This window comes from Tyto alba, unplaced genomic scaffold, assembly GCF_018691265.1.
Source record: "Tyto alba isolate M040663 unplaced genomic scaffold, T.alba_DEE_v4.0 Super-Scaffold_42, whole genome shotgun sequence".
NCBI lineage: Eukaryota > Metazoa > Chordata > Aves > Strigiformes > Tytonidae > Tyto > Tyto alba.
Genome location: NW_024881318.1, coordinates 27228578 through 27256471, shown reverse-complemented (window position 1 = coordinate 27256471; position 27894 = coordinate 27228578). Strand labels below are relative to the sequence as shown.

Genomic DNA, 27894 nt, shown 5'->3' with positions numbered 1-27894 from the left:
AGTTTTGATGTTTACTTACATTATTTTTCAATGCTAAGAGTCAGAACATATTCTCCATTTTGCAGCTTACAAGAGAATTAACAATTTCAGATTTCAAAAAGGTGTCTCCAGGACACATTTACTTAGGTGCAAGACAATAAACAGTAGAATTTACCTAGGAGAAATTCTATTGGATAATACTGTTTTAAGTCTGGCTGGAGTCTGTCATGACAATCCATGAAATTCTGGTATATAACAGGAACTATACAAATTTCAAGTATCTGCAGGGAACAAGACTCTGCCTTCTACTTACCTTGGAATAGCCTTAACTGGTAACCTAACTGCTAAGCCCAAGTATTAGCCTATTTATTTAACAGTACTTAGAATCAATTGCCAGCTAGAGGTGGGCATAAGTTATCCTTTGAAGCTGTATTAAATGTCTAGAAATCCCTTTAGTTTCCATCCTCACCTTGACTATCTAAGATTCCTTAGAAAAGGTTTGCTCAAGGTACTATAGAACATTCAAAATGCCTAAAATTAATGCTTTAAGTAAAAATAGCTTTGCTTGAAATATGATAGAGTTCTAGCAAGGTATCAGTTTATCCCAAAGAACTTAAACATTATGAAACTATTCCTCTCATGAGAGAGGAAAAAAAAAGGCATGAATTTACATCTCTGATCCCACAAAAAAAAAAAAAAAGTATCTTCAATAAGTGACAGCATTCCTACTGAAGAGATACATAGGGAAAATTACATATAATTTAAATTCTACTGTCATAAAATATTTGCATGGTCAGAACTTTTGTTGTTTACACTCTAAATGCACAAGAACTTAATTCACTTTAAATTGTGATGTATTGACTTCCAAACTCCACAAAATTTCATTTTAACACATTGATGGTTCAATACTCCATTCAAAATGGAAAGAAAAAAAAAACCAAACTAAACTAAAATAAAAAATTAAAACTAATAACTACTGAATGGATAGCATTCCTGTAATTTATCAGTGTCAAAATATTCTTCAGGTTATGATCTTATAAACACTTAAGCACTTAACTTTATGTGTGCACTGACCCACTGAAGTTACATATTGAAGCAAACTTAACTTGGAGAATATCTGAGCCCATATAAATTTAAATATTTTTGCATGTTAGGTATACACTGTAAAAACTTAATTCCAGAAAAACTTTGAAACTTTGATTAAAAGTGTAATTCTCTATCAACACTGAAACATTTGGTCTTTTTTCTTTTAATAAGGCACTGTACACTGGCAACTTTAAGAATAAAGCTACCTATTCTGATTTCTGAATTGAAAAGTCGGAATCAAACTTTATGATCTCTCCTCTGAAAGCTCTGCATTTTAGAGAAATAGTAGATAAAGTAGATAAAAAGAGAGAGGACTTAATTTCAGATACAGTTAGAACTGAAAGCAAACATGCACCCGATGAAGTCCCAAGAAATCCACAACAAAAAAAAGAATATACACATATCTAAGGAAAGGACAGAGTTGGGCCCAGTAACTGTTTCTACCTACTCGGCACATAGAAATATAATAGATATTTGCAGATAACTGTTGCAGGTATTTATTATTGCAATTTATGGATGAGAAATTCCTCTACCACACATTAAAATATACGTGACACTGGTGTTTTTACACAGGCAGTATTTTAGTTTAAATTCCTAAATCAAAACTTCCAGCAAGACTACTACTGAAGACTGCTGCATGGTATCAGGTAGTAAAATTGGCAAATCACACTTAAAAAGGAAAATATGCTGAAAAGTATTACTGTACTTAAACTCACCTGTACACTAAAACTTATGAGGTTGGGGGTGGGGCAGACTTGACTGCATGCTTTCCAACAGCTTACATATATAACCACTAGAGTGCAGCTTGACATTTAAATAAGCGCTTTTCTCTATCCCACAATAAAATATGCATTGCATCAGGTAAACAAATTGTTTCTCCTGAATATATGCAAAATTTCTTTGCACAAATGGTCTCAAACTGTTTTGACCTCCCATCAACCAGATGGATAATTTTACTTGATCAGTGTATGCCCCCTTACAGCTTGTCAAAGGGTTTACAAGTGATGGTTACTTGTCTGGAACTCATTGTTAACCAGTTTTGCTAGACTTAAAACTATATTGTATCTTTCCTAGTGGAAAATACATTCTTGAAAGTTTTTTTTTCCTACATACATCAGGTAAAAAGGCCTGATCAATAAAACAAGAGCTACCTTCTCCAATTTGTCCAACAAGCAGACACTGTTTATTTAATTGAGGTCACCCTCCCTCTTTCTCTCTCTCCCTCCAGTTACTAAATTTTATAAAAACAAAATAAACAAGTACTTCAGGAACTTTTCAAAAAGAAAAAAAAAAAACAAAACACAACACAACAAATCCAAAAGAACAATCCCCAAAACCCCACTACACCCTCTTTCTTAATAAGCACTGGATAGAAATAACAAACATGATTAAATTTAATACTGCTGTGTATAACTACAGGCAAGAAGATAAGAATTAAACATTCCTCATAAGGCTTAATTTTGTATACCTCTTTTTGTCAGTGTTGTGTCTTATGCTTTAAAAGAAGGAACGGCATTTTAAATCCATGAAAGCTTTGTCAAAGCAATTTCCAATAAATGTTCCTTAAATAAGCTCTGTAATTGAACTTGTTCCTTAAATGAGTTCTGTAATTACTGAAAATTTTTCAGACTTCAAAACGTTTCAGAAGTCTAGTTTATAGATTAAGGCTTCACTCCCGCCCGCTCCCCCCCTCCCCAGCTCAGCTAATTATTAATTACAAACAGAAGTACCAAAACCATTACTTTAGAAGAACAAAGAAATAACCACTGAATTCCTAGAATTTCCACATTATCATATTTGCCAGCTGCCATATAGGATATCTACATTTTTCACAGTTCATGTTTTTCTTTTTAAGTCAGTCATATCCCAGAGAATATAAAGTAAATAATTATACACATACTCACTTTCAAACTCATAAATAAGTCTCAGGTTGCTGAGTAAAAGCTACTTTAAAACACTTTAAGGCCAGAACAAAGGAAACACGCACATACAAAACAGACTTCTAGGATCTATTAAATTAGATACACATCGAAGATCTCAATAGCAGCTATTCCATATTCCTCTAGTGAAAAAGAAAAAATAAGGTTTACATTTAAAGCATGATAGAGTGTGGGCAGATATGAAGGGAATCAAGTCAAGCAATCAATTTCATTTCAGTAAAGTTGACTACACTGCTACAGTACCTAGAGAGGTATCACCGTGTATTAAACACTATTTCTAACATGTCAACTGTAAACAAACTATAAACAAACTGCATTAGCAGTGCACTGAAGTTTTGTTTCCCTCTGCATTCAGGGATTGCTGGGACTTTTGCTCTTCTTTCATTCCATGTAAGATTTGATACATGCATCCAGGAGAATGAAAGATCGGAGAATGCACCTTTTATTAGGGTTGGAACATGGTGAGGTTTGTGACCGCCTTGTGTCCCCACATTACAACACATTACTGTGAAAGCCTTAAAATATTTTATGTTGTACTCAAATTGGATCAGAAGAGCAGGTGCAGCTGTTGTGCAGGCTTCTTTAAAAAAAGAAAACCCATCTCCTTCTATCACCAGCAGTTATGCAACTTAAAACAAAAGCAAACCCATCTCTCCAAATACTTAGATTTCAGAAGAAAAATTACAGTTAAAAGTAATTTTTCCAAACATCTCCAATTACATTTCTTCAGCTATCATGGATATTGAAGTATTTAACATAATAATCACAAACCAAACTATCTTCTTTCAAAGGAAATTAAAAAATAAAATTAATCTAGCTGTTATAATCAAAATGTATTTCAGCTGCGTTACTTCCCCTCCAAGGAAACACGATCAGGCTAATTACATTCTATCCATTATTTAGTGATGCTATTTTAAACTGGTTTAGCTGGACAGTATAGATTACACTCTTTCAGTCTCTATTCAAATTCTTTGAAGATAAATAATTGTTCATCTCTACCTATCAGCTCAAATTCTTGATAGCATTTACAGTACATAAAGAATCCTGTTCATCGTCTCTAGTTAAATCAAAACCTCCTGTGATTTCCTGAAGTGAACAAGATTTTTAAGTGTTCTCATCTCACAGCAATAAATATTCATTCAACAATCTGTCAGATACCCAACTTCAAAAGACAACTGGCTTGGAGGCAAATACATGTTAATTACGGCTTTTGAATTCTTCAGCAACTGAAGCTGTAGACCTATACTTTTAAATACAGAATATACTTTTAAAAACAGAAAAATCAAGAAGCATAAGAGAATATTTTAGTATAATACAAATACAATGCTACCATAAAAATTACCTGGCCCAAAAGAGCTGGCCTTGCAGTCCAGCAGGTCAATGTGACATTATTCAACGTTCTCTAAAGTAATTGGACTAAGCTGGCAGGTATGATATAAAAGCAATAGGGACTTTTTTTTCTTTGGGGGGACCGTTCATTTACAGTCCACCATTTGACTGTTTCTCAGATACTCATCACAAGCATGTTTATCCTTTTTAAGGCAGTATCAGAGGTACATTTTCACTGGTAATTAAAAGCAGTTCAAAAGACAGAGTATTTCTCTTCTACCTTTCTGTTAGCTGGCTATGGAAAAAAAAGTTTTTAAATTATTATTTTTACCTTTTCTAGCTTTTTAGCCTCAATATGTCGCAGCACCTGTTCCCTCCAGTCATGAGGGACTTTACTTTTTCCTGGATGTTCTAATAAAGAGTGCTCAGAGCTAACCCTTGGGTTTGACCTCTTTGAAGGGCTAGTCCGTGAGTAATTGAAGTCACTAACTGACATAGTCCTTTCTGGTATTTCATTCACTGATGGCCGAGCACTCTGTGGTCGAGGTACATTTGGACCATCAATGCTATATGTCCTGGCAGAAAGAGGTCTCTGCTGCCCAGACATCACTGGTGGAGCTCTTCCCACTGAATGCAAATCTCTGTATGTTAAATAGTCCCCTTCAGGAACCTGCGTCCGCCTTGAAGGTCCAGTATCCCCAACATTTATAGAAGCTGTAGAAGACACACTGCTCTGCCTTTGAAGAGTGTGTCTGGCTGCTCCTGGGAACAGTCTGTCATTCAGTGGAATAGCCCACATATCTGTATGTCTCCCAGCCATCCGTTGATGGGTATTATACACAGTGCTGGCTCGGACATTGTTATGATTGGAGAAATTCATATTGGCAGCATGCTTTATATAGCTGGGGTTTTCTGTACTGTCAGACCGAAGCAGACGTGAAGGAGGTAAGCTGCCTTGTTCTACTTGGGTATTTTGTTTCTGGGGCCACAAGGTATCTTTTGCTGTTGCACTGCTGCTGTACTGAATATTATACTGGGGAGCAGAGAACATCTGTGCACCACTCGTCACTGATCCTCTCGCTACATTAGCATCTTCCGGATTGTGATTTGAATCAAACTTAAACACAGTTTTTGCAGAAGATACTAAGTCAGATGATGATGATGATCCTGGAAAAACTTGCAAAGGCTGATCATACAGAAGAGTAGCAGATTTACTTCGGACTATGTTTTTTCCATCTGCACTATTAGATGCTGATTTTACCACCGAGTTTGACTGTTGAGATCCATTCTCATTGACAGTATCGTAGATTTTCAGACCACCAGTGTCCATACTGGTGACGCTGTGAGATTTCATCACAGGACCACTTCTCTGTGGGGACAAATCTTCAGTGCTCCTTGAAATAGACAGCTCAGCAGAATCGCCATCAACCGTAGTGCTTCTTGTTAGTTTGTCTTTACTGGGAGACTGTACTGCTTCCTCAGGATGTCCATTTACTTTATTTATAGGATATTTATTTCCATTTTCCAAGTGCTCACTTTCTTCTTTCCTGTTGTTATTCAAAAAGCCCTTTACTGAAGCTATTTCCTGTGATTCTAACCTTTCTGCAGGAACTGGCACTGCCTCTTCACTAACCAGTTCATTGATATTCATGTTTATTTGGTCTAATTTGTGAGACTCCTCTATAGGAGTGCTTAGATCAACACCCTTTCCTATCAGGCCTAATCTTTCTTCAATGTTTAGTTCATATTCAGACAAATTTGTAACCTTCTCTTGCACGTTTATTTTTTCTTCTACTGTAATGCTCAGTTCACCTCCATTTTGCAAAAGGTTATTCAGATTTTCATCTTCTTGCCTGGAAAATAAAATAATGTCTCTTAAATTCCAAAAGAAACCAATATATTCCTTTAAGAATTGTTTTAGAAAAAATAATCATTAACATGCAACACAACCATACTGTGCACAAAAAACAGGACCAAGACCAATATACAGAATTATGATTTGCTATTTTACCATTAAAGAAACATACTATATAGAGGGCTCATTTTAGTAATGTTTGTGTCACCTGATTTCAGAAGTTTGCTTAAATTCAACAGGAATTATTAAATACAGTTTAAAAGTGTCACAAATTGACAATAACTCAAATTTTTAAATCAAATACTTGCAAGTTGCATGACAGTTTGGGGCAAACGTCTTGTTTCTACTGGCAATTTAAAAATAAAAAAAGGCACCTTCTAACTAAAACCTCAAAAAAAGTAGCAACCTGTAAGTCCATTTTCTATAAGTTTCTAAAGGCCTTTTATAGTTATGTTAGTAACCAAATTGATCTTCAAAATTACGCAAATAAAAGCAGGGAGCTGTTAAAATGGTGCATTGAAGTATTTTGCAGGGATAACAAATTATAAGGATGAAATTATTACACTCTATTATTAAAACAGATGGGTACCATGTCTTTTATACTAAAATCAGCCTCTAAATGTTATTGTCCTTTCTTTTTTAAAGAACTATTCCATTATTTACCCTTATTTCAAAACATTAAAGTTTATTTAATGAATGATAAACTAATGAATTGAGGAAATGGACACATATGAAAGATTAAGTAACATTTTTCTATTATATTTGCTCGGTCGTATACAGTATCTTACAAACCTGATCTTGGATAAAACACCAGCATGTGTTTCTTTGTCTGGAGAGCAGATAGAAATATCTTGGCTACTTTCAGTATTTAAGGAAACAGAATCTGACATTCGAGAAGGAGAGGAACAGTTGCTGTTATTCTGATTGCTATTGTGGGTAGCTTCATCTGATAAGGAATCAGCATATTTTGAATCATCTGAAATAAAAATTTGCAAGTTTAGTTACCCACACATACATCGATTTAATAGCCATTTAATGTGTGCATGTTACAGTATTTAGAAATTGTCTCTCGTTCTTCAGTAATTATTACCACTAGAAATTAAAATGTAAGCTAACACCTTTGCAAACTGCATTTAAACTTAAAAAAGGCTGTTGGCAATAGTTTCTATTTTAAAAAATATTTGGCTCCATACAAACAGCCCTCATCTGTTAATGAAATTTAACTTGTTGCTTTATTCCAAGTTTCCTCGGCATAAGCTAGTGCTACATTATGTACTATTTCCCCAAAATATCTATCAAATCATATTTCTGTTTTTGCAGTGATTTCAAAGTTTTGAATTGCATGAGTCTATTAGCCCCTATGAAAATTAAGTACACTGCTTCATGTGCAGGATTTTGAAAGTGTACACAGTTCCTGATTTTTAACATTATATCATTGCTAAATAGCTATTTATTGGACCAAGCACTCTGAAAAGACTTAGATCACTGGATAAGCTATGTATAGTTACATAAATGTAAAAAATCAGGAAATAAAAATGTTCTTCTACAGAGTTGGAATCCAGTGCATTCCCATGCTTTGCAGATCACTTAGAACAACATTTAGAGTAATATACACCTGTTCACACTGATTCTTGCATAATGTATGCATATTTACATACTACATTCATATAAAAATAATTTCCCTGTGGGACTGCAAGACAGCCATGATTTTAATATAATTGTAAAAATACATTTGAATTTTTGCTTCAAGACCCAGTTACAGGTGTCAAAAGCATCAATTTTGTGGAACTAATTTCTATCTCCAGAGACTTAGTACATTAGTCAGACATCAAAACCCCAAAGACAGCATTGATAAACTCCAATCTTTTCACCTGCATGTGATCCTCAGCAGACTCTTCCTGCTAACCTCCATGTGCATTTCCTTCATTCCCACTAAATCTCACCCTTTTACATCTAAAGGCCAGAAAAGCCTTTTATATTGGAAAGTACCAGACCAGGTTATCATATGCAGCAAAATACAATTTGCTCTCCAACTTTTAAACTGTGTTTTCTCTAAATCCTAGGTAATTCCTTACTCTTAGAGAAGTACCCAGACTGAAATTATCTTTCAGACAATATATAGCTTCAGTAACAAAAAAAATGTTCTGAAGTTTCCTGATAGAGGAAAGAAATAAAATAAAAGAGTAAGGTGACTCTGGAGGAAGAGTTGCCACAAGAGAAGTTTATTCTTAAATCTTAGGAAGACAGCACAGCTTCTCTGAGAAATTTAAACAAGTGAAGTTGCTGCCTACAGCAGCAATAATCCACAAATTCTGGGGAAGGAGGGAATATGGAATATTTGCAAGGTATATACCACTTTCTGCAATCCTTTTCTTAAGCGTATCAAGAGTGTGTTCGAACTAACAGTCCCCCAAAACCCACGCATCTCCTTTACCCCTCTGCTTTTAAACTGATGACAAGAATCAAGAAAATTAGGAGGATGTCAACCCAAATTTCCCTACCACACACTCAAATATAAGATTCTGCAGAATTTTTTTCTCCTTTCATTGTTTAACTAGAGAATTGATCATCTTCCTTTTAAAGCATACAAATGAAATCTACTTTTACATAATTTAACTGGAAAAACTAGTTACTGTGAGTCAAGAAATTATCAGAATCACACAACACTTCTATTGCTTTTTATGTTATCTAACCTTTTTTGTTATTGCTAAGAGCTACCACTTTTGGTTGGTTTATGGAGGTTTCTATCAGTGGTGGTCGCATTTCTGCCATTTTCATTTCATCATCAGAGGAGAGTTCTTCTGACTCCTGTTAAAGGAAAAACAGCTTTATGGTGTGCATTTTAAAGAACTACTTAAAGGATAAGTAAATGTTATCCAAACTGTCACTTACTGAACAATAAAGGGGAAAAAATATACAAGCAATATAACATAGGCATAACATAACAACTGTGTAGTGCATTTATAGTGTAAGTCAACTGAATTTAGAACATTTGCCACCAAATTATCTCTAGGCAGCAGCACATGCAGATTTGTGTTGTCACTCATGAACTCCGTGGAAACAACACTCAAACCTGTAACTTCAGCTACAAAACCTACTTGGAGCAAGCAGATGCAGCCTCTGTTCCACCACTGGAGAGAACCTCCAGTTGAGTTCAAGTCAGAAAGTTAACACTGAACCAGCAAACACCCCAGACTAACTAGCTGGGTATTGGTTTTGCAGAAAAGAGCTCGAACTGCAACAACTATAGAGTAGTGTGACCAAGAAAATCTTACGAATGGAGAGCTATGGTGTCAGAAACAACTGAATGAGCTTGGCTTGCCTAGTCTAGCAAAGAAAGAGCAAATGTAGCTTGGGTTTATAACTACATTTACACTGGGGGTAAATGCCCAAAGGAAGAGAAGTTATCTAACTTCAAGAACAATGGCAGAGGAATAAAGTGATGCTAAACACATCTGAGCTAGAAATCACTAGTTCCTAACCATAAGATGGAGCTCAGCACTTATGAAAGATTAACTGACAAATCTGCTGCAAGAGCAGCCATGCGACTGATCCAGTATCCTACTGCCAGCCCTATATTCCTATCTTCTTCAAAAAATGATTGTTTCTGGTAATATTTTGAAGGAAAAAAACCCACTTCCTTCTCTGAAGTGGAATTTTTTTTCTAGTAAACATGCTTCCTATTACAGATGCTACAAAATCCCTGTTGCAGATTGCAAAAATAGTCTGCTAATGTTCACTTTTTCTTCCAAGTTTCAGAACATTTAATGGAGCACCACCTTTCCCATGATACCAACTACATGGCCTGTTCTTTGGACTGAAGGGAGGACAAACCTGACTAAGATGTAGCAAAAAACCTACAATAGTCTTCATTACAAAAAAAAAAAAAATCTATTTGTTTTTCTCTGCAATTGGAACAGACCACTTCTTCGCTGCCTCTACCCCATCTCCTTTCTCCTTAGATGTGACATGCAGCAGGTGTTATCAGCGTTGAAAAAAAAAGAAAAACCTTATATGCATACAAAGTTTAGATATCTGGATTCAACTGCAACAGGGTTACCAGCAGGTTATTACATGAAAGTAAGGAATTCACTATCCCTGACTGACTACACACAGTGCCTCATTTACTTACTGGCATAGAGCCAGCTACAAAGAATTGTCATCACTGTTGTTAGACAACTAACATGATTTTCCAAAATTACAGTTTTAAACTAAAGAAAAACGTCAAGACGAGTATTTTCAAAAGGTACATAGAAGGAAGAACAAGCTAGTGGGCAAACTGCCATGTACAGCCACAACTGCTTGTCATAAAGTCTCTTCAGCAAAGGTATGATATATGCATGTTCCACTGCATACAAAACACAGACAAAAATAATCTGCTTGTGAAACTATGAAAAAAGCACTTTACAGGTTGTGACTTGCAACTGATTGAGTGACAGGTTCCAAAGATTGCCGTTAGCCTGAAATATTCTAAACAAACAAATACACAGCCTTTGTTAGAGGTGTACAAACAGCTTAGAAATACAAAATCTCTGACTCTTTGTAACAGATAAGTATAATCCAAGTCATATTCATGACAGATCACTAACAAACACAAAGGAATACATATTCTTAAAACCACCCTTCACTTTTAATTTTAAATGAATGTGCATAGACACCTGGATATACAAGTTTTTATTGCTCCCACTGATCAGATATTTTGCCACTTCAGTGACAATTAAAATCAATTATTTAATGAAGAACTGACAATCAAGCAAAGCCTGGAAAATTCTATCTAGAGTCTTTTCAAGGTTTGATACGTCAGTCAACTTTTAATCGAGTTTGCTTTATTTTTCTTTAAACACATGTATCTTTCATTATGAACTTTTTACTAGTGTGTTCTGGTTTGGGCTGGAATAGAGTTCATGTTCATTTTGGTAGCTGGAGGAGTGCTGCAGCCCCCTGAGACCCCAGGGGCTCCCCAGGTCCCAGTGCCCTCACCTGTGTGCGGGGGTGGGGGGAGCACAGCTGGAGGGCTGGGCCCCGATTGGCCGATATCCCATGTCATGTGACCTTGTGCTCACTATATAAAGGCAGGAGAGGGCTGGGAGGGGCTGCCACTTCTGGGAGTGTGGCTGTGGGGCCTTTGTGTTTGGGATCGCTGGCTGGGAGCAGGCGGGTGTTGGTCAGTCGGCGGGTGGTGAACAGCTGTATTGTACATTACCTGCTGATATTGCTGTCACTGTATTGTTCTGTTACTGTTATTAAACTGTTTTTATCTCAACCCGCGAGTCTCCCTTTGCCCCTCTGATTCCCTCCCCATTCCCAAGTGGGAGGAGGGTGGGTGAGCGGCTGCGGGGCGTTTAGCTGCTGACCAGGCTTAAGCCACGACATAGCTATTAGCATCTGTATTTACCACACTTATGGATGGCAATTTTCTGCTATTGTCAACATAAATTTTCATCTCCCAGAGTACCAAATTCAATACAACACCAGCACAATACTTTGACTGCTATGATGTTGATTGCAATGCCATACCTCGAGCATGTCTCCATCGTTGACAATTGTTTGAGTGTTCTGCAAGGTTTTAACAAGTGCAGTCATGTGTGAATTTGTGGTGCTGTGCTCAGCCTCTGGTTCAGTAGACTTCTGCACAGGGCTGCCTGCTGAATATTGCTTTCTCTCATCTGCTTTGTTCTTTATTGAAGCAGCTTCTGAAGTCTATATGATTAAGAACATTAACAGAAAAAATATCCTGAAAAGTTTTCAGTAACATTTGATATTTAGTGTTAACACTATATATTTTGGGAAACTATGGAATGGAAAATCTGAGCTTTGAAATGCATCTGAAATGCAGACAAATCTCTGCAGATTACTGAGGTACAGTCCCTACCCTTTGTCAATCAGTTTGACTCTCCTCCTTCTTGGGGTCAATTTGTACCATTAGATTTCCAGTTAAATATAAAAAAGGCCAAGAATGTCTATGGTGAAACATGTCAGCACTAAACAGTAGTCCTATCACCTATCATGCTACATCAACCTGTTAAGAGACTCCTGTGTCAACTTGCTATGATTGCCTTCCCAACTTAACATGTAAAACCTCCAGTCACAAGGGCAGCAGTAAAATCCTTAGAGATTATACTGAATTTCACTGTGAGGTCTGGCAGTTAAAAGAGGATCAGAGGATGACAAAGATGGCATCCTCCAGAAACTAAAGAAGCCAGCTCCTTAATGCATCCATAGTTTGTATTTGCTTGAGAATCAAGTTATTTTCCTTGTTAGTGTTAGAGGAAAATTGCTACTGCAAACCAGATGTTTATTATAGACTTCTTTAGACAGTGAAGAGGTAAGTCCTGCTCTTTAATCTGACAGTTTCTCTTGCTAAAGCATTAGTGGGGAGGGAGAAGAGAATTAAAAGGAATCAGTGACACTCTAGATCTTTGGAAGTTCTTGCAAAATCAGAAGAGACTATTATCTCTAACCTTTACTCCCACATCTTTTACAGAAATTGTCTGGCCTTCTCGTTTTGACTCCTCAACAGTGTCTTCAGTAGATTCTTCATCCTTTAGCCTATGTACAATTGTCTGGACTGTTTTGACCATATTCTTCAGTTCATCAGGATATGGAGTTGGATATCTCTTCAGGTTGCCTTCCTGTATAACAAAAACCAACCATGTCCCACATTTAATTAAATGCCATAATTAAAACATCATCTTTACAACAGACAATGAATTAGGGCAAAATTCTGATCAATCTAGGATCTCCACTTTGCTATCTTAGTCTACCTGCACTGATGCAGACAATTTTATAAAATTCAGCAACATTATGAATCACTTTCCCCTCCTCCCTGCCTTCCCTCCCCCCCCAATGTGTCCATTGATTGCAAGCAGGAAGAATTATGGCAACTGCAATTTACTTGAAGAAAAATCAGGATTAATCATTGCTTCCCTACTATATTTCTTCATGGCACCACCAGTCAGGCAGTCTCCTAGTTATGCCCTACTTTGCCTTACACCAGCTGGGCATCCTTCCCTTGTGCTCCACTTTAAATCATCTGGGAAAAAAAAAAAAAAAAACAAAAAAAAAAAACAAAACCCAACAAAGCCCAAGGTATTTCATCCTGTTAGATACTCTCAACTAATAACTGAAGACTTGATTTCTTCAGTGAAATCCACAGCCAAAGGTAAAGGATGGGATTAAGCAGTAGGGATAAGAGGGAGGGAAACACCAAGCATTGAGGAAAAAATTCAATACTAACCCGGGGCGGTACCTCTCTCTCATCTTTGTCTTCATCACACTCAAATGCCACCTGAGCACGCTGTTTCCGCTGTTCCTCCCACAGAGATGGATTGAAACTTTCATTATCAGATATGAACATAACTGAAAAAAAAAAAATAGAGAGTCCCATAAGAATAGGATACATTATGCAAAATAAAAATCCTCTTATTCTTTTGGATGGGATTGGTGTGCTTTTGCATGCATTCTTAAAAGATAAGAGTCTAGGAACACCATTAGACTAGCTGCACTGCCACTGCTTTAGGAACTTGGCTGTATTTTCATAGTAGTAAAATCCTAATCTATAAAGTAAAAAACGTCATACAGCTGTACACTAGTCTTAATACAGCTGAAAATTTGCTGCAGAACTCTGCTGCAAAGTGTTTTTATTAATATATATAAATACAAAAATACATATGTGTATGCATATAAATGTAAATTATACATATATAGATTTATATGGCCTGACTTCAGTGATGTGGTCTCATTAAGAACATATAAGATCATTCACTTGATTTCATTTAATGAAAATTTTAAAATGAACAAAGACTTAGTGACAAAAACCTGCATTACTAATCCAGAAAAAACCCTAAAGCATCTAAAACTTAAGCTAAACACATGATTTTGTATAAGTTATACAAATGACAAGAGCTTTACATAGTATTTCTTGCTTAATTTTGCACAAGAAAAAAAAAAACAAACTCTTGGATACCCACTGTCTCTTATTCTATCATGTCTCCATGACCTGTGTTACATCAGTTAGGTTCTATTATAGCATGCCAAGTTGTCTAATAAATCTGCCACCACCACCCCAACAAATGTATATCCTTCACTACCAATGCCAAGACTCTCCGTATGAACTACTTCTATACCTGAAATAGAAAAATAAGTATAGGGCTCAACAAGTGCATTGGAATATTTGTTACTCTGTGTTTAATGGGTGGACTTATGATTTTAAACACATAAAAATATTTGAAACACATTTGAAAATATTCTAATAGATTTCACTATCACCAAAACTGTTCTTGACCAAAAAAAAGTACTTGATAAAGTATTTTAAAAAATAATAATTTTAAAAACCGCTATCTACTTAACTTTAAACCTTCTGTTTGGAATGACAGGTATTCTGTCAACTCAGGCCAAACAAGCAGCCCTTGCCTTGTCTACAGAAAGAAACCCCAGCACCTGGGTAAAAATGTTTGAACGGAGAGAATGCTTTCAGGAACAATCTTGAACTTCACTGAATCTTCAAATGATTTTGTAATTCTCCCATTCTATCAGAGGTATCGCAGATGCATTATCTGCACTACAAGGCACTAAAAGTGATGCACAATTTAATGGTTTTGCTGACATTTTTGATTACTCTTCTCTCAGCATACTAGATGCTTGTGCCATAGAACAGCAAATAATGTTGCCACTTGTCAGCTTCCAATTATTTCCACTGAAATGTGCCACACCTCCATTTCTGTTAAAGCAGCACAAACTTTTTCCTTTTGCCTGCAGGGGAAAGGAAGTGGAGAAATAAAGAGATTCAACTTTTTCCTTAACTCCTGATGGGGTTACTCATGGAATGTTACTTATTTTCCTAATTATTTCACAAGTGTGCAGAAATAACTTTCTGGCATGATTTTAATATTTTGGGCCCAACCTTTTATAAGACAGTTCAAACTAAATGTGAGCGATATGCTTTTTTTCCTGGACTGAATTTATTTTTCTTTTAAAATACAACACAGAATGCTATGTACTTTTCTAAAAATATGTACTTGGTAATTGAGCAAACATTTTGCGTAACATTCTGTTCAATTAGTCAGTCTAAAGCAGACACCTGCTAAGGAGAATTTCACCCCAAATCATTATGCTCTGTCAGAATGAAATATGGTGTCTCACTGGGAAGTGGCAACCATCACAGAACATGATCCTGCCAGTCCATTCCTCACCTAACCTCACTCACTGAAACAGTTTCATATAGAATTTACCAATACATAGATCACATTAAATTACTGTTCTCATTTTTTAGATGTAACTCTTCATCACTTACAAGTTTACTTCAAACTTGTATTTATCTTGTGAAAGTCATATTAGCTCGACAGTCTTCCTATTATTATTTTCATAAGTGAGCATTGTGACAGAGTATTTCAGAAATTCTTACCATCCTCAGTCCTTGGTTGCTGGGGGAACATGTAATTAGTAAGTACTGTTTTCTGCGTGTCAGGGTCAGCTTCTTTTTGAAGAGGGATAAGTGGTTTAGACTAGGAAGTAAATGAAAGAAGGATATGTTATGAGAATATATATAAAAAAACAATTATGATCTACATATCACAGAGCATGCCTGTCCCATTACTTTGAAGACTACTCTGCCTTGTATTAAACCATTTCTCCTCTGAATAATTTCCACAAAATGAAGCTATTAACATATCTGTCTTTGATCGATGACTGGCTTTGACTGAGAACTGAAACTCAGTAACAGCTTTAAGAGAAAAAGCAAACACTTCAAAAAATAACCCAAATTCTTGCTAGGACTTATTACTATCCCAAAGCAGGCTGTTCAGGAATACAGAGATATATCTGGCCATTTAAAGCTACAGACAATCATATAAACAGAAAAATGTTCTGCTCAGTTTTTCATATTGACACCGGATTGAATATACCCCATCCCATAAAAAAAAAAAAAAAAAAAAAAAAAAAAGTGCAGGGGATTCTTGAAATTACAGTACTAGTAAAAGTGCTTTCATTATACTACATCTGAGACTAGTGGATTTCTGGCAGCCCTGTATACCTTCATGTCATTCAGGAAATCAGCATAGTACAGAGAGCTTCAATACACAGCAAAAATACAAGCCACAAACATGAGTTACTGCTTAATAGCTTGAAACTCAAGACAGTCACAAGTTCAAAGGTGAAGCAAGAAGCATGGCTCAAAAAAAGGCATGCTAAGTTTCCCCAATTGTGGAAGTAATTGCATGCTACACAAGTAAGTACTAGCTTATCAAGCACTAAGTCTCCTGTGTAAACAAGCCTAAATTAAGAAAAACAAAAGTGAAAAATCCAACATCTATTAAATTGCATTTCCTAACAGCACAGAACTTTGCTTCAAGTATGAAAGTCTACAGACAGGCTCAGTGTTGTTTATTTCAGGAGAACAACATAGTAGTGTCAAGGAAGTACTGATGTATATACACAGTACCAGGTCTCATCATTTAACAGAAGGCTATGTATTCCTAATAGAACTGGCAAATAAAGTCAACAATCATCTATTTTTATTTTTAAAAAGGTTCACCTGATTGTCTGATAGCCACATAGCGGTGAGCTGTTGTAGTTTTGTAAAGGTAAATGGCAAATTCTTCAGTCTGTAAATTACAAGAATTTATGTAAATACATTTATCAATACTGTTAAGATTGTTAAGAAAAAATCCTCCATTAGCCTCTAAAAAACGTTATAAAAAGACATTTATGGATACAGCTAAATTAATAACTATTGACAGCTGAAAGGCAACAGCATTTAGTTTAGATTCAAAGCTACACCTGGAATTAAAAACATCAAAACAAGTGAATAAAAAAACCATTTCTGCCCAGTTTAGCAAGCATCTTTAAAAAAGCTACAATGTAACTTGACTTTAACTCAGTTCAGTGGTTTGAATAAATTTCTGATGACAATTAACCTGAATTGATTAATACGAATCCTCAGCACTTTATCTTTCAATATACAAACAAGTCAATTAACAAACAAGTGCTACACCTGAAAAGCGTTGTTTTTTTCCAAGATACATGTGTGGGTAAGGGGCTGCCCTGGATAACAGAAGCTCTGGCATTAATGGATAAATCATGCAACAGATGGGAGTACAGAGAAGCTGCATTGGCAGACTGTGAGGAAGAGCTCAGTTAAACTCACTCCCGATATATTTCAATTCTACAAATTGGAAATTCCCAAAAGAGAAATGTTTTGTCAGTTTTTAATGACCAGCTCTAATAAAACACAACTCTCTTCTCCCCCTTCCCCAGCCCACTGAAGTGTTTTACACCATACTGGGATACTGTCTTGTGTCCTCCATATGCAATATAGGAAGCAATTAACTTTTAAGTAAGAATTAAATGTTTTATGAAAATAACCAAATTAATTGCCCAGAAAAATACATGCTAACAACCATCAATGTACTGAGGCTGTGCTTCAATGCATGTGCCAAGTCATTAAAAATAAAGGCAGCTGAATACAATGGAACTGCAAGATCCAGAACACAACAATAATACATTAAATATACGCATCTCAGCTTCTAAGCTGTGCATGAGATGAGGAAAGATAACATAATCTATTCATAACAATAACTCTACCTTATTATTATTATATTTTATACAACTTCTATTTTAATAAATGTATTCACAAACCTATTGTCACTCAGATTGATCACTTTTAATTTCTGCATATCACCCATTTCTTCAGGGAGAAACTCAAGCTTATTAGAATGCAGAAACAACACTGTTACATGCTTCCAGTTTCCAATCTGAAAAAAAAAAAAACAAACCCACCAACAAATTAATCTTCACAACTCTAAATATGCACATATTTACTGTTTTAAAACAAACAGCATTATTTCTATTTTTGCCTGTTAAGTATAATTCAATTTATCTTTACATATTAAACCTTTAGTTTCAATACACTAGCAACAAATTTATACTTTTTGCTTAAAAAAAATTCAGAATTTCATTATTTGAAAACTTGTATATTTCTATACGTCCTCCTTTAAAAACATATATGAAGAAAATCTACTCAAGAATTATGAACCTGTTATTCAAAAGCTGTAGACTATATAATTTAAAATAGATTAAAAAGTTCAATTTACAGTTTTGTAATTAAATACATACCTCTGATGGCAGCTGTGTTAAAAAGTTATGATCTGCAGCAAATGTCCTTATATTAGAGAGCTGCCCAACAGATGAAGGCAATGTTTCAATCTCATTGAAACTACAGTCCAGTTCTTCTACTGATATTAACCTAAAAAAAAAAAAATACTCCTCTATACAGGCTAATTCATACAACATGAATTGAATACTTTAAACAAAGCTAGTACCACTTTTAATTACAAATCTCAAATTTAATTAAAAATAAAACTTTCAAACCCGAGGGATTCCCTATCCAAGAAAAATCTTTTTCTAATTGCTTAAAATATGTTTTGGGGGTTTTGTTGTTTCATGGTCAATTGTGGGGTTTTGTTTTTGTTTAGTGAGGTTTTTTTTGTGGTTTGCTTTTTTTATTTTTCGGGTGGTTTTTTTTTGGTTGGTTGGTTTTGGGGTTTTGGTTTTTTTTTTTTTTTTTTTTTTTTGTTTGTTTGGGTTTTTTTGTTTTGTTTTGGTTTTTTTTAATTGCCTTTACAATGTCCTCATGAGAGAGCATTCAGTGAAAATGGGGGGGGTCAGCAACATCAAATATTTGTGTACTACGTGAAAACATGCTAGTGCAAGGCACTGAAAACATTCAGAATGGGACAGATCATAGCCAAACAGTAGTTGAGTGAAGTTTCTGAACAAGAAAAAAATTCCAGAGTTAGAGGCAGCAGAGCTAAGAATCTGGCAGTAAAGAAGTATTTTGCAAATTCTGACAACAAAAGATAACCTATATGAATTGTAATAGGAGAAAAGAAATTGGAACAAATACCGTTCATTTGTATAGTACTTAATTCTGAACTAATTATTTTTGCCATCATTTGAGAGTTTTAAATGAAATTGCTGAACACCAAATTATACATTAAAAAAAACTGCTGATGAACAGGTGAAAATTCTCCTTATAATATAAAAAAAAAAAAAAAAGATAAATGTGTGTGTGCAGCTTCACTTTTTACAAGCTTTTTGATAGTGGTTCAATCATTTGCAGTATTTACCACAGCCATGTTACTGCCAAAACCCGTCTGACTGCCTTTTTAAACATCCTGTTTTCCTTCACATTCAATTCTTCTTTCATAGTTTGGTGGCTGTATTAGTAAGTGAGGAACATGTCTTGATATTAAATAATACATAAAGACCATTATGCTGCAAACTAGAAGATATGAAAGCACTTGCTTTCAATTTTATTAAAACAGTAACACATAAAAGAAATTAAAACAAGTAGGTGTAAAAAGATTCAAAAGAGGAGCCATTGTTACAGAAAAGTGTGCAGAAAGGCAATCCAACCTTTTATTCAGGTGAAATACCTACCCTCCTATGGAGTCTGGCAAATAAATTAACTGGTTTTCATCTATTTTAAGTGTTGTTACCTTCTTCAGGGAACCTGTAATAAAATGAACAAGTAAATGAAAAAGAACATTTGAGTTCATCAAGCCCAATTCTGATCTTAATTAAAGGGGGAAAAAAACCTATAGGCAAGCAACCACATCTTCTGTATTCCCTGGCATGCCTATAGCACTGTATACTAAGGAAATAAACAGAAAAGCTTACAGAACTTGTTTGCCAACTCACCATATGCTAGCCATGGGTGGGAGGGAAATATTTTTTTTACCCTGTTACAGTCAACAGTTTTTCATCCATTTATGAACTATTGTATAAAATCACAAATACTACAAAACAAATATAAATTTTATTTTCAGCTATGCATTGCATCTTTGTCCAAAACTGGCACTGTTAATCAATTGAAACTTAGATCTAAAATGTCACTTGTCTATTTTGAAGTGTTCCATGTCTAAACCATAAGCTTTTAAGAACATGAATTAACTGAAAATACAAACCAATAGACTCTGGCAGTTGCTGAAGTGCATTACTGGATAACAGTAGGTCTTGCAGGCCTTCACAACCTGAAATACCTTCTTCAACTACTTCAATGTTGTTTTTAGAAACGTCCAAATAGGTCAGTTCTTTCAAAGTGCCTATGAACTAAAAAAGCAAGAGAAAATAATGCCTTCTAGAAAGTGCAAGTTCAAAACAAAAAATTCAGCAGATTTGACAACAGTGTATCTCAAGTGTACTGCCAGAAGAAAGGAGAAAACCTACTTATAGTACTGAAAATTCAATTTTATGCAAAATATCCAAGCTTTATAATGAAGTATTTCGTGCAGATACACACAACTGATGTTCTTCCACATACACAGATACATCACAGTTATTCTGCAGTTATTCTGCTCCAGTAAGGTCTTTTAATGCTTATTTTGGCCTTGTGTGTAAAACTGCATTCTACTTAACCTAAAAAACAACAACAATGCATCCTTAATTGTACTAAACTGAAGAAAGAAGCCAAAATATAAGCTTGTATTACCTTTCCATATGAACCAATAAGCTTGAAGATTTGTGCATACTACTCTACCAAAATCTTCACAGGGAAAATGCAGTCACCTTCACAAACACAGTTTTACTTTTACTGTAAAGTAGAAATGTTTAATACATCCACTCAACTCTTCAAGGAAGAATTAGCTGAAGTGAAGACAGATAATAAATAGAGAAGACTACTCGTCGGGCAAGAAAGCCTCATGTCAGAAGACTGCTAATGATTTTAAGTTTGAAAACAGATCAGCTGCTTCCCCAATTTCAAATACTCATTTACTAGTTAACTACAACATAAGCACAGGTTCACAAGTACCACAATAATAGGTCAGCTTGGACCCCACGTAACAGGTGTCAAGAACCTAGACAAAATCAACAGAACATTTTCTCAGGAACTAGCTATGCTCACTGTACACACGGCACCTGGACAGGCATTGCTTGCTTTACAGCCGTGACCAGTAAAAATTCACACAACTTATTTATCCTGTAAATTTCTCCTTGCTGTCAAACACAAAATAAGAGCAGTCAACCCTGAATTTGATCCAGAATTTGATCTAGGATTTTAATACCTTTCCTGAATTGGAATATAATTTTTGGATGAGCGGTATATAACTTTCAATGAAAGAAAAGCTGTGTACCGAGCTCTCATGATCAGTGACAATTGCTAAGTGGATTAGTTAAGCATTTAGGTGGCATTTAGCCTTTTTGCTTTAAGTAACATTAAAATTACATAGCAACTTTAAAATACAGGAACACTGACAAAGCATATACTACTGTAAACTGAAATCCTAAATGCTTAACACAGTAAAAGAACTTACCCCTGGAATAAGTGTCAGTCTATTACCATCCATCCAAAATTCCTTTAACCCACTCAGTTGTTCAAGTACTTCAGGCTGTAAAGAGAAGCAAATTTTTAAAAACGTCATACAAAAAAATAGTGAAAGGCAAAACCAACTTCAGTGAATCATCTATTTCAACTTTAAGTAATGTTTTATTATAGCTGTTATATACACATTTTTCACTGGGTCGAAGAAAACAAATAATTCACTTACTGAAATGTAAATATATACTGAATATAAAAAAATATTTTAAGAACTTGATCACAGCACTAAATAATCCTTACAGAAAGTCCTGGGGGTTTTTTATAGAAAGTATATTTTTTCAACTGGGGCACACAAGAAAGAAATGTTATATGTAATTTCTTCTGTCATGGAGGAGTTCTAAAAACCCTTAAATTCCATCAACTCACGAGACCTGTTTTTCAAAAACCACAATGATTTTGTGGTTTTGGGGAAAAGGAAAACAAATTTTCATTTTCTAGCAACCAAGAGTGCATCTGCATGATACAAACAAACCACTCCATCCATAAAGTGAAGTGCAGGATTGTGGTTCAATTACAACTTATTGTTAGAAGTATCATATATATCAGGGAAAGACCAATTCTTGTTAAACTTCATCCTGATTGGGGCTGGACTGGAGTTCCCGTTGGTCTGGCAGCGGGAGGAGCTGCAGCCCCCTGAGACCTCAGGGGCTCCCCAGGTCCCAGTGCCCTCACCTGTGTGCGGGGGCGGGGGGAGCACAGCTGGAGGGCTGGGCCCCGATTGGCCGATATCCCATGTCATGTGACCTTGTGCTCACTATATAAAGGCAGGAGAGGGCTGGGAGGGGCTGCCACTTCTGGGAGTGTGGCTGTGGGGCCTTGGTGTTGGGGATTGCTGGCTGGGAGCAGGTGGGTGTCAGTCGGCGGGTGGTGAGCAGCTGTATGGTACATTACCTGCTGGTACTGCTGTCAGTGTATTGTTCTGTTACTATTATTAAACTGTTTTTATCTCAACCCGCGAGTCTCCCTTTGCCCCTCCGATTCCCTCCCCATTCCCAAGTGGGGGGAGGGTGGGTGAGCGACTGTGTGGCATTTAGCTGCTGACTAGGCTCAAACCACAACAAACTTCTACATTGCATATGCTTTTCTATTTAAACTTCCCTCCTGAGGAAGTAATACAAAACAGGTGCTACTGCACCTTAACAACAACAACCACATTCAGTTAAATGCAGAATTCAGTTTTGTTATACTGTAAATAGACAGCATTCTTGCATAAGTTGCAGTCCTGACTCCCAATAATTCATTTTTGAAGGGAAAATCTTAACTGAAGACTAGCTTTCAGACAGATCTTCATCCAAAAAAGCAGTTTCAAACATTTTATGCTTAACAAAAAGATCATCCTAAAATGTTACCAGTAGTTGACTCTTGTAGCTAAAAGGCTGGGAGAGATGAAGCACTCAGCCAAAAATATACCCAAACAGATAATTTTGCAAACTATACTTAGTTCCTGGCTGTTATGGCTTACCGTGGGCTTGGGCACATTAGTTTAAGGCTCCCACACGAATATCTATCTTGTAATAAAAATATGGTAGTAATGGTAATGGCTAGAAGTGTAATAATACTAATGAACAATTCCTTAAATGCACTTCCCTATCTGACAAAACATACAACTAGGCAAGTGTTCAGCTCTGCATGATCTACTGGTGGCATACAAAGGCTTGATTTTATTATATGGCAGGTCATACAATATTATATGACAGGTTAAGTGATTATAAGACATTTATCTATGAGGTAATGAACAGGAAACAAGTTGATCCATGCTGAAGGAAAAATCTGAGCATTTCAACTGTCAATTCTATTTTGAATAACATTCAGATTTAATATATAGATTCCCTTGGATCTAAATAGTTTGTGTACAATAATAGAGGCAGGTTATGCACAGATTATATAGAACTTGCAACACTGAATACATGATAATCAGTACGTGTTTAGAATTTAAGAAAATGATGTTTATAATTCAAACAATGCCATTAATTTTTTACCAGTAACCACACCATTCCAGAGTGTTATTTTCAAATTGAGGAAAAACATACTCATATTCATCAGAAAATGCAAATAATTTTTATAACAGGCTCCATCAAGTAGTGTAAGGTATACATAATATTGCTCAGTAAAGGAACTCTTAAGCTGATGTTGACATCTTCATATTGATTAAAAATAGATTAAAGGATAAAGAGATTTATAGAAGAGATAAAGTTCTGTTATTAAGACAAAACTCACCACTTCTGTGAATTCATTACTTCCTAAGTCCAGTCTCTCCAGCTGAGTCAGTCTGGACATGGTTCTGCACAGGAAGGGTATTAATAAGGAATGAGATTTAAGAAAATATCGGTTACATCTAATCTTCCTGTATTCATACAAATACATAATTTTTATCAGTATTAAGTTGTGATGCTGCCCTGTAACTGGACTGATATCTAAATAAGATCAATTTTTCACACACTATTCAACCAGGCACACATTAATGATCATGCTGGCTGTTGACTGTCACACAGCGTACACCACAACTCATCTACAGATTAGTTTACAAAAAACAAAGACCACTAGAGTAATCTTTATGATAAAGAGTAATTCAGTGAAGTTACCCTTCTGAGCGCTTCAGCTTTTCACCTATGGCCACAGTAAGTCTTCCCAGCAGCCAAAGGCTGGTTAACTACATGTTTTCCTCTCAAAGAAAGACCACTGCATAATGATCAGCTAAAAGAGAAAACACCACTGTTGTATCACAGTAGCTAACACCTTTCTCCCTCTCCAGACTGCTGACAAAGTTGCTTCCATGTGATGTGGTCTGGAATCCTAATTACTCCTCTAGTCCTACAACAAATCAGATTATGAAATTGGATTCTGTGACACATCAATACTCTTTAAGCCAATTTATGGCAAAGATTAAATCCATGACTAAAATAAAGTAAAATCCATTATTTCAAGCTGTGTTTTGGCAACATTCTTCCTCCATTTAAGTTCACTTTGGGGACTTCACACACAGATTATCTACCACCGCACATGGTAGTCTACACTATCAGTACTCCAGTGAACAGCAGTACTACCTGAAAGGATTTTCAAAGGGGATGTTAATCCTGCATATGGCATTATGTTCTCTACTTATTTTATAATAATTTCCATAGAACAATTAATAATATCGAAAATTCTCAAATATAAACTGTGTGTACTTACTATAAAATTCTGTAAAAACTAAATAAGTGCATCTAAGTGGTAGTCTTTTATGAGAATATACGTATGAACACTAATAACTTTAAAAAACATCTGCACAAGCACAAGATACTCTACACAGATATTCAAAGCTTCTGTTGTTTTTCAAATACACTATGTATTACAGTTCTGAACATAGAGTTAAAAAATTACTTCTATTAAAAAATGCCTTATTGAAGTTAATGTGATTATTAATATTATTAATGAAATAATCTCAAAAAAGGATTACACTCAACATTTGTCTATAGATTTGATTTTCATACATTATAGTAATTATGCTGGGGACAGACTATGAATTTAGCATAAGCTACATAAAGACATGATAAAGACAAAAGCAGAAGCCATCTTTTACACTGCACACATAGCATACATAGGCTTTAAGGGAAAGCCTTTAACTCCCATTCCCAGTCTCTAAGAAGAAAAAGAAAAACAAAATACATGAAAAGGCTACTTCCAGAAGAACCTGAGAAACATTTTCCATCATTCTCAAAGCTAAAGAATCAGATGATTATCAGTAAACCACCTACTAAAATTAACTTTCCAATTCTAACAGAAATTCTCCAAGCCATCATAGAATCACCAAAGAATGGTTTGGGTTGGAAAGCGCCTTAAAGACCATTTAGTTCCAGCTCCCCTGCCATGGGCAGGGACACCTTCCACCAGACCAGGTCACTCACAGCCCCGTCCAACCTGGCCTTGAACCCTTCCAGGGAGGGGGCAGCCACAGCTGCTCTGGGCAACCTGTGCCAGGGCCTCACCACCCTCAGAGTAAAGAATTTCTTCCTTAGATCTAATCTAAATCTACACTCTTCCAGTTTAAAGCCATGACCCCTTGTCCTATCACTACATGTCCTTGTAAAAAGTCTCTCTCCAGGTTTCTTGTAAGCCCTATTTAAGTACTGGAAGGCTGTTATGAAATCTCCCCAGAGCCTTCTCTTCTCCAGGCTGAACAACCCCAACTCTCTCAGCCTGTCCTCATATGAAAGGTGCTTAAGCCTTCTGGTCATCTTTGTGGCCCACCTCAGAGCTGGACACAGTACTCCAGGGGGAATTTCAGAGTGGAGTAGAGGGGGAGAAACATCTCACTCAAACTCCTGGCCATGCTTCTTTTGATGCGGCCCAGGATACTGTTGGCTTTCTGGGCTGCAAACCCGTTGCCAGGTGTTGTGGTTTGAATCCTGAGGGCAACTGAGCACCATGCAGCCATTCACTCATCCCTTGCCCTCTCAGGAATGAGAAGGAGAAAATGATGCAAAATGGCTCAGGAATCCATATAAGGAGAAGGAGGAATGGCTCACCCATTATGGCCATGGGCAAAAGACAGACTCATTAGGGGAAGACAAGAAAACATCACTTTAAATCAAACACTACCAAAGACAACACTTAACAGGCAAGGTGGGACAGTGAGAAGCATCACCACATCCAAAAAACATCTCCCCCCACCCCTCCCTTCTTCCAGGGCTCAGCTCTGCTCCAGATATCTCTATCTCCTCCCCCAGCAGTGAGGGGGCCGGGGATGGGGGTTACAGTCAGCTCGACACTCCTTCCTTCTCGGGAGATGGGGTGAACGCTGCACATTCCTCCCCTGCTCCATGTGGCTCCCCTCTCATTGGACCTGGTCCTCCATGAACTGTCTCTGCAGTGAGTCCTCCCCACGGGATGCAACCATTCCCATGCTGACCTGGTGTGGGTCACCTTTGCATGCTGCAATCCCCCCAGTGCCAAACCTCAACAGTGAGGGCTTCTCCCCTCAGTCCTGATCTCCTTTAAGCACAGCTGCCTGTGCTGGTGTGGGCTCCTCTGTAGGCTTCAGGTTGGCCTCTGCTCCACCACAGGCTTTCATGGGTGATGGGAGAGCGGCTCTGCCATCTCACTATAGGATACAGAGGTGTCTGCTTCAGCGCACCTCTTCCCTTTCCTTATCCTTTTTTCCACTGACCTCAGTGTTCATCCTTCTCCTAACTCCTCCTCACAAGTCCCCACACCCTCCCAGGTTCCCCTTCTTAAATACGTTATCGCAGAGGTGCAACCACCATCACTAATTGGCTCAGCCCTGGCCAGAGGCAAGTCTGGCTTGGAGCCAGGGGACCTTTCAAGAAGTTTCTCACAGGGGACCACAGCTGTAGCCCCCTCCCCTGTTACCAAAATCACCACCACAGAAATCCAACACATCAGGTCATGTTGAGCTTCTCATCAACAATACCCCCAAGTCCTTCTCCACAGGGCTACTCTCAATCCACTCATTACCCAGACCTTATTTCTGCATGGGTTTGCCTCAACCCATCTGCAGGAGCTTGCACTTGTTGAATTTCATGAACTTTGCACAAGCCCACCTCTTCAGACTGTCCAGGTCCTTCCAGATGGCATCCCTTCCCTCCAGTGTGTTGACTGCACCACACAGCTTGGTGTCATCAGTGAACTTGCTGAGGGTGCACTCAATCCCACTGTCCATGTCATCAACAAAGATGTTAAACAGCACCGGTCCCAACACCGACACCTAAGGAACTCCACTCGTCGCTGCTCTCCACTTGAATATGGAGCCATTGACCACAACTCTTTGAGTATGACCATCCAGCCAATTCCTTATCCACTGAGTGGTCCATCCATGAAATCCATGTCTGTCCAATTTAGAGACAAGGATGCCACGCGGGACAGTGTCAAATACTTTGAACAAGTCCACATAGATGATGTCAGTCACTCTTCCCTTACCCACCAACACTGTAACTCCACTGTAGAAGGCCACCAAATTTGTCAGGCATCACTTGCCCATAGTGAAGCCATGCTGGCTGTCACCAGTCACCCATCACCTCCTTATTTTCTATGTGCCTTAGAATAATTGCCAGGAGGATCTGCTCCATGATCTTGCTGGGCACAGAGATGAGACTGATCGGCCTGTAGTTCTCCGGGTTTTTTTTCTCTTTTTAAAAATGGGAGTTATGTTCCCTCTTTTCCAGTCAGTGAGAACTTCACTGGACTGCCACAACTTCTCAAATATGATGGATAGCCACTTCATCCACCAGTTCCCTTGGGACCCATGGATTCATCTCATTATGCCTATTTGTGTTTGCCACAGCACTATGTAATCCCTTTGATAAACTGAAAAACCTGTTTCACAATTCATA

General features: G+C 36.9%; 1 protein-coding gene across 6 annotated transcripts in view; it reads right to left on the bottom strand.

Moving 5' to 3' along the window:
• Positions 1-27894, bottom strand: part of ERBIN (erbb2 interacting protein) — a 129143-nt gene that overhangs the window by 16463 nt on the left and 84786 nt on the right. For all 6 annotated transcript variants that reach the window (XM_042804493.1, XM_033009175.1, XM_033009179.1 and 3 more), the window contains 14 exons: positions 23783-23846; positions 21501-21575; positions 20154-20298; positions 19627-19699; positions 18301-18430; positions 17824-17939; positions 16721-16790; positions 15593-15692; positions 13427-13548; positions 12651-12821; positions 11707-11889; positions 8883-8997; positions 6982-7165; positions 4666-6187 (listed from right to left, as the gene is read on the bottom strand). In XM_042804493.1, the coding sequence (XP_042660427.1) occupies positions 4666-6187; positions 6982-7165; positions 8883-8997; positions 11707-11889; positions 12651-12821; positions 13427-13548; positions 15593-15692; positions 16721-16790; positions 17824-17939; positions 18301-18430; positions 19627-19699; positions 20154-20298; positions 21501-21575; positions 23783-23846 (3070 nt within the window). The remainder of the gene's footprint in view (positions 1-4665; positions 6188-6981; positions 7166-8882; positions 8998-11706; positions 11890-12650; positions 12822-13426; positions 13549-15592; positions 15693-16720; positions 16791-17823; positions 17940-18300; positions 18431-19626; positions 19700-20153; positions 20299-21500; positions 21576-23782; positions 23847-27894) is intronic.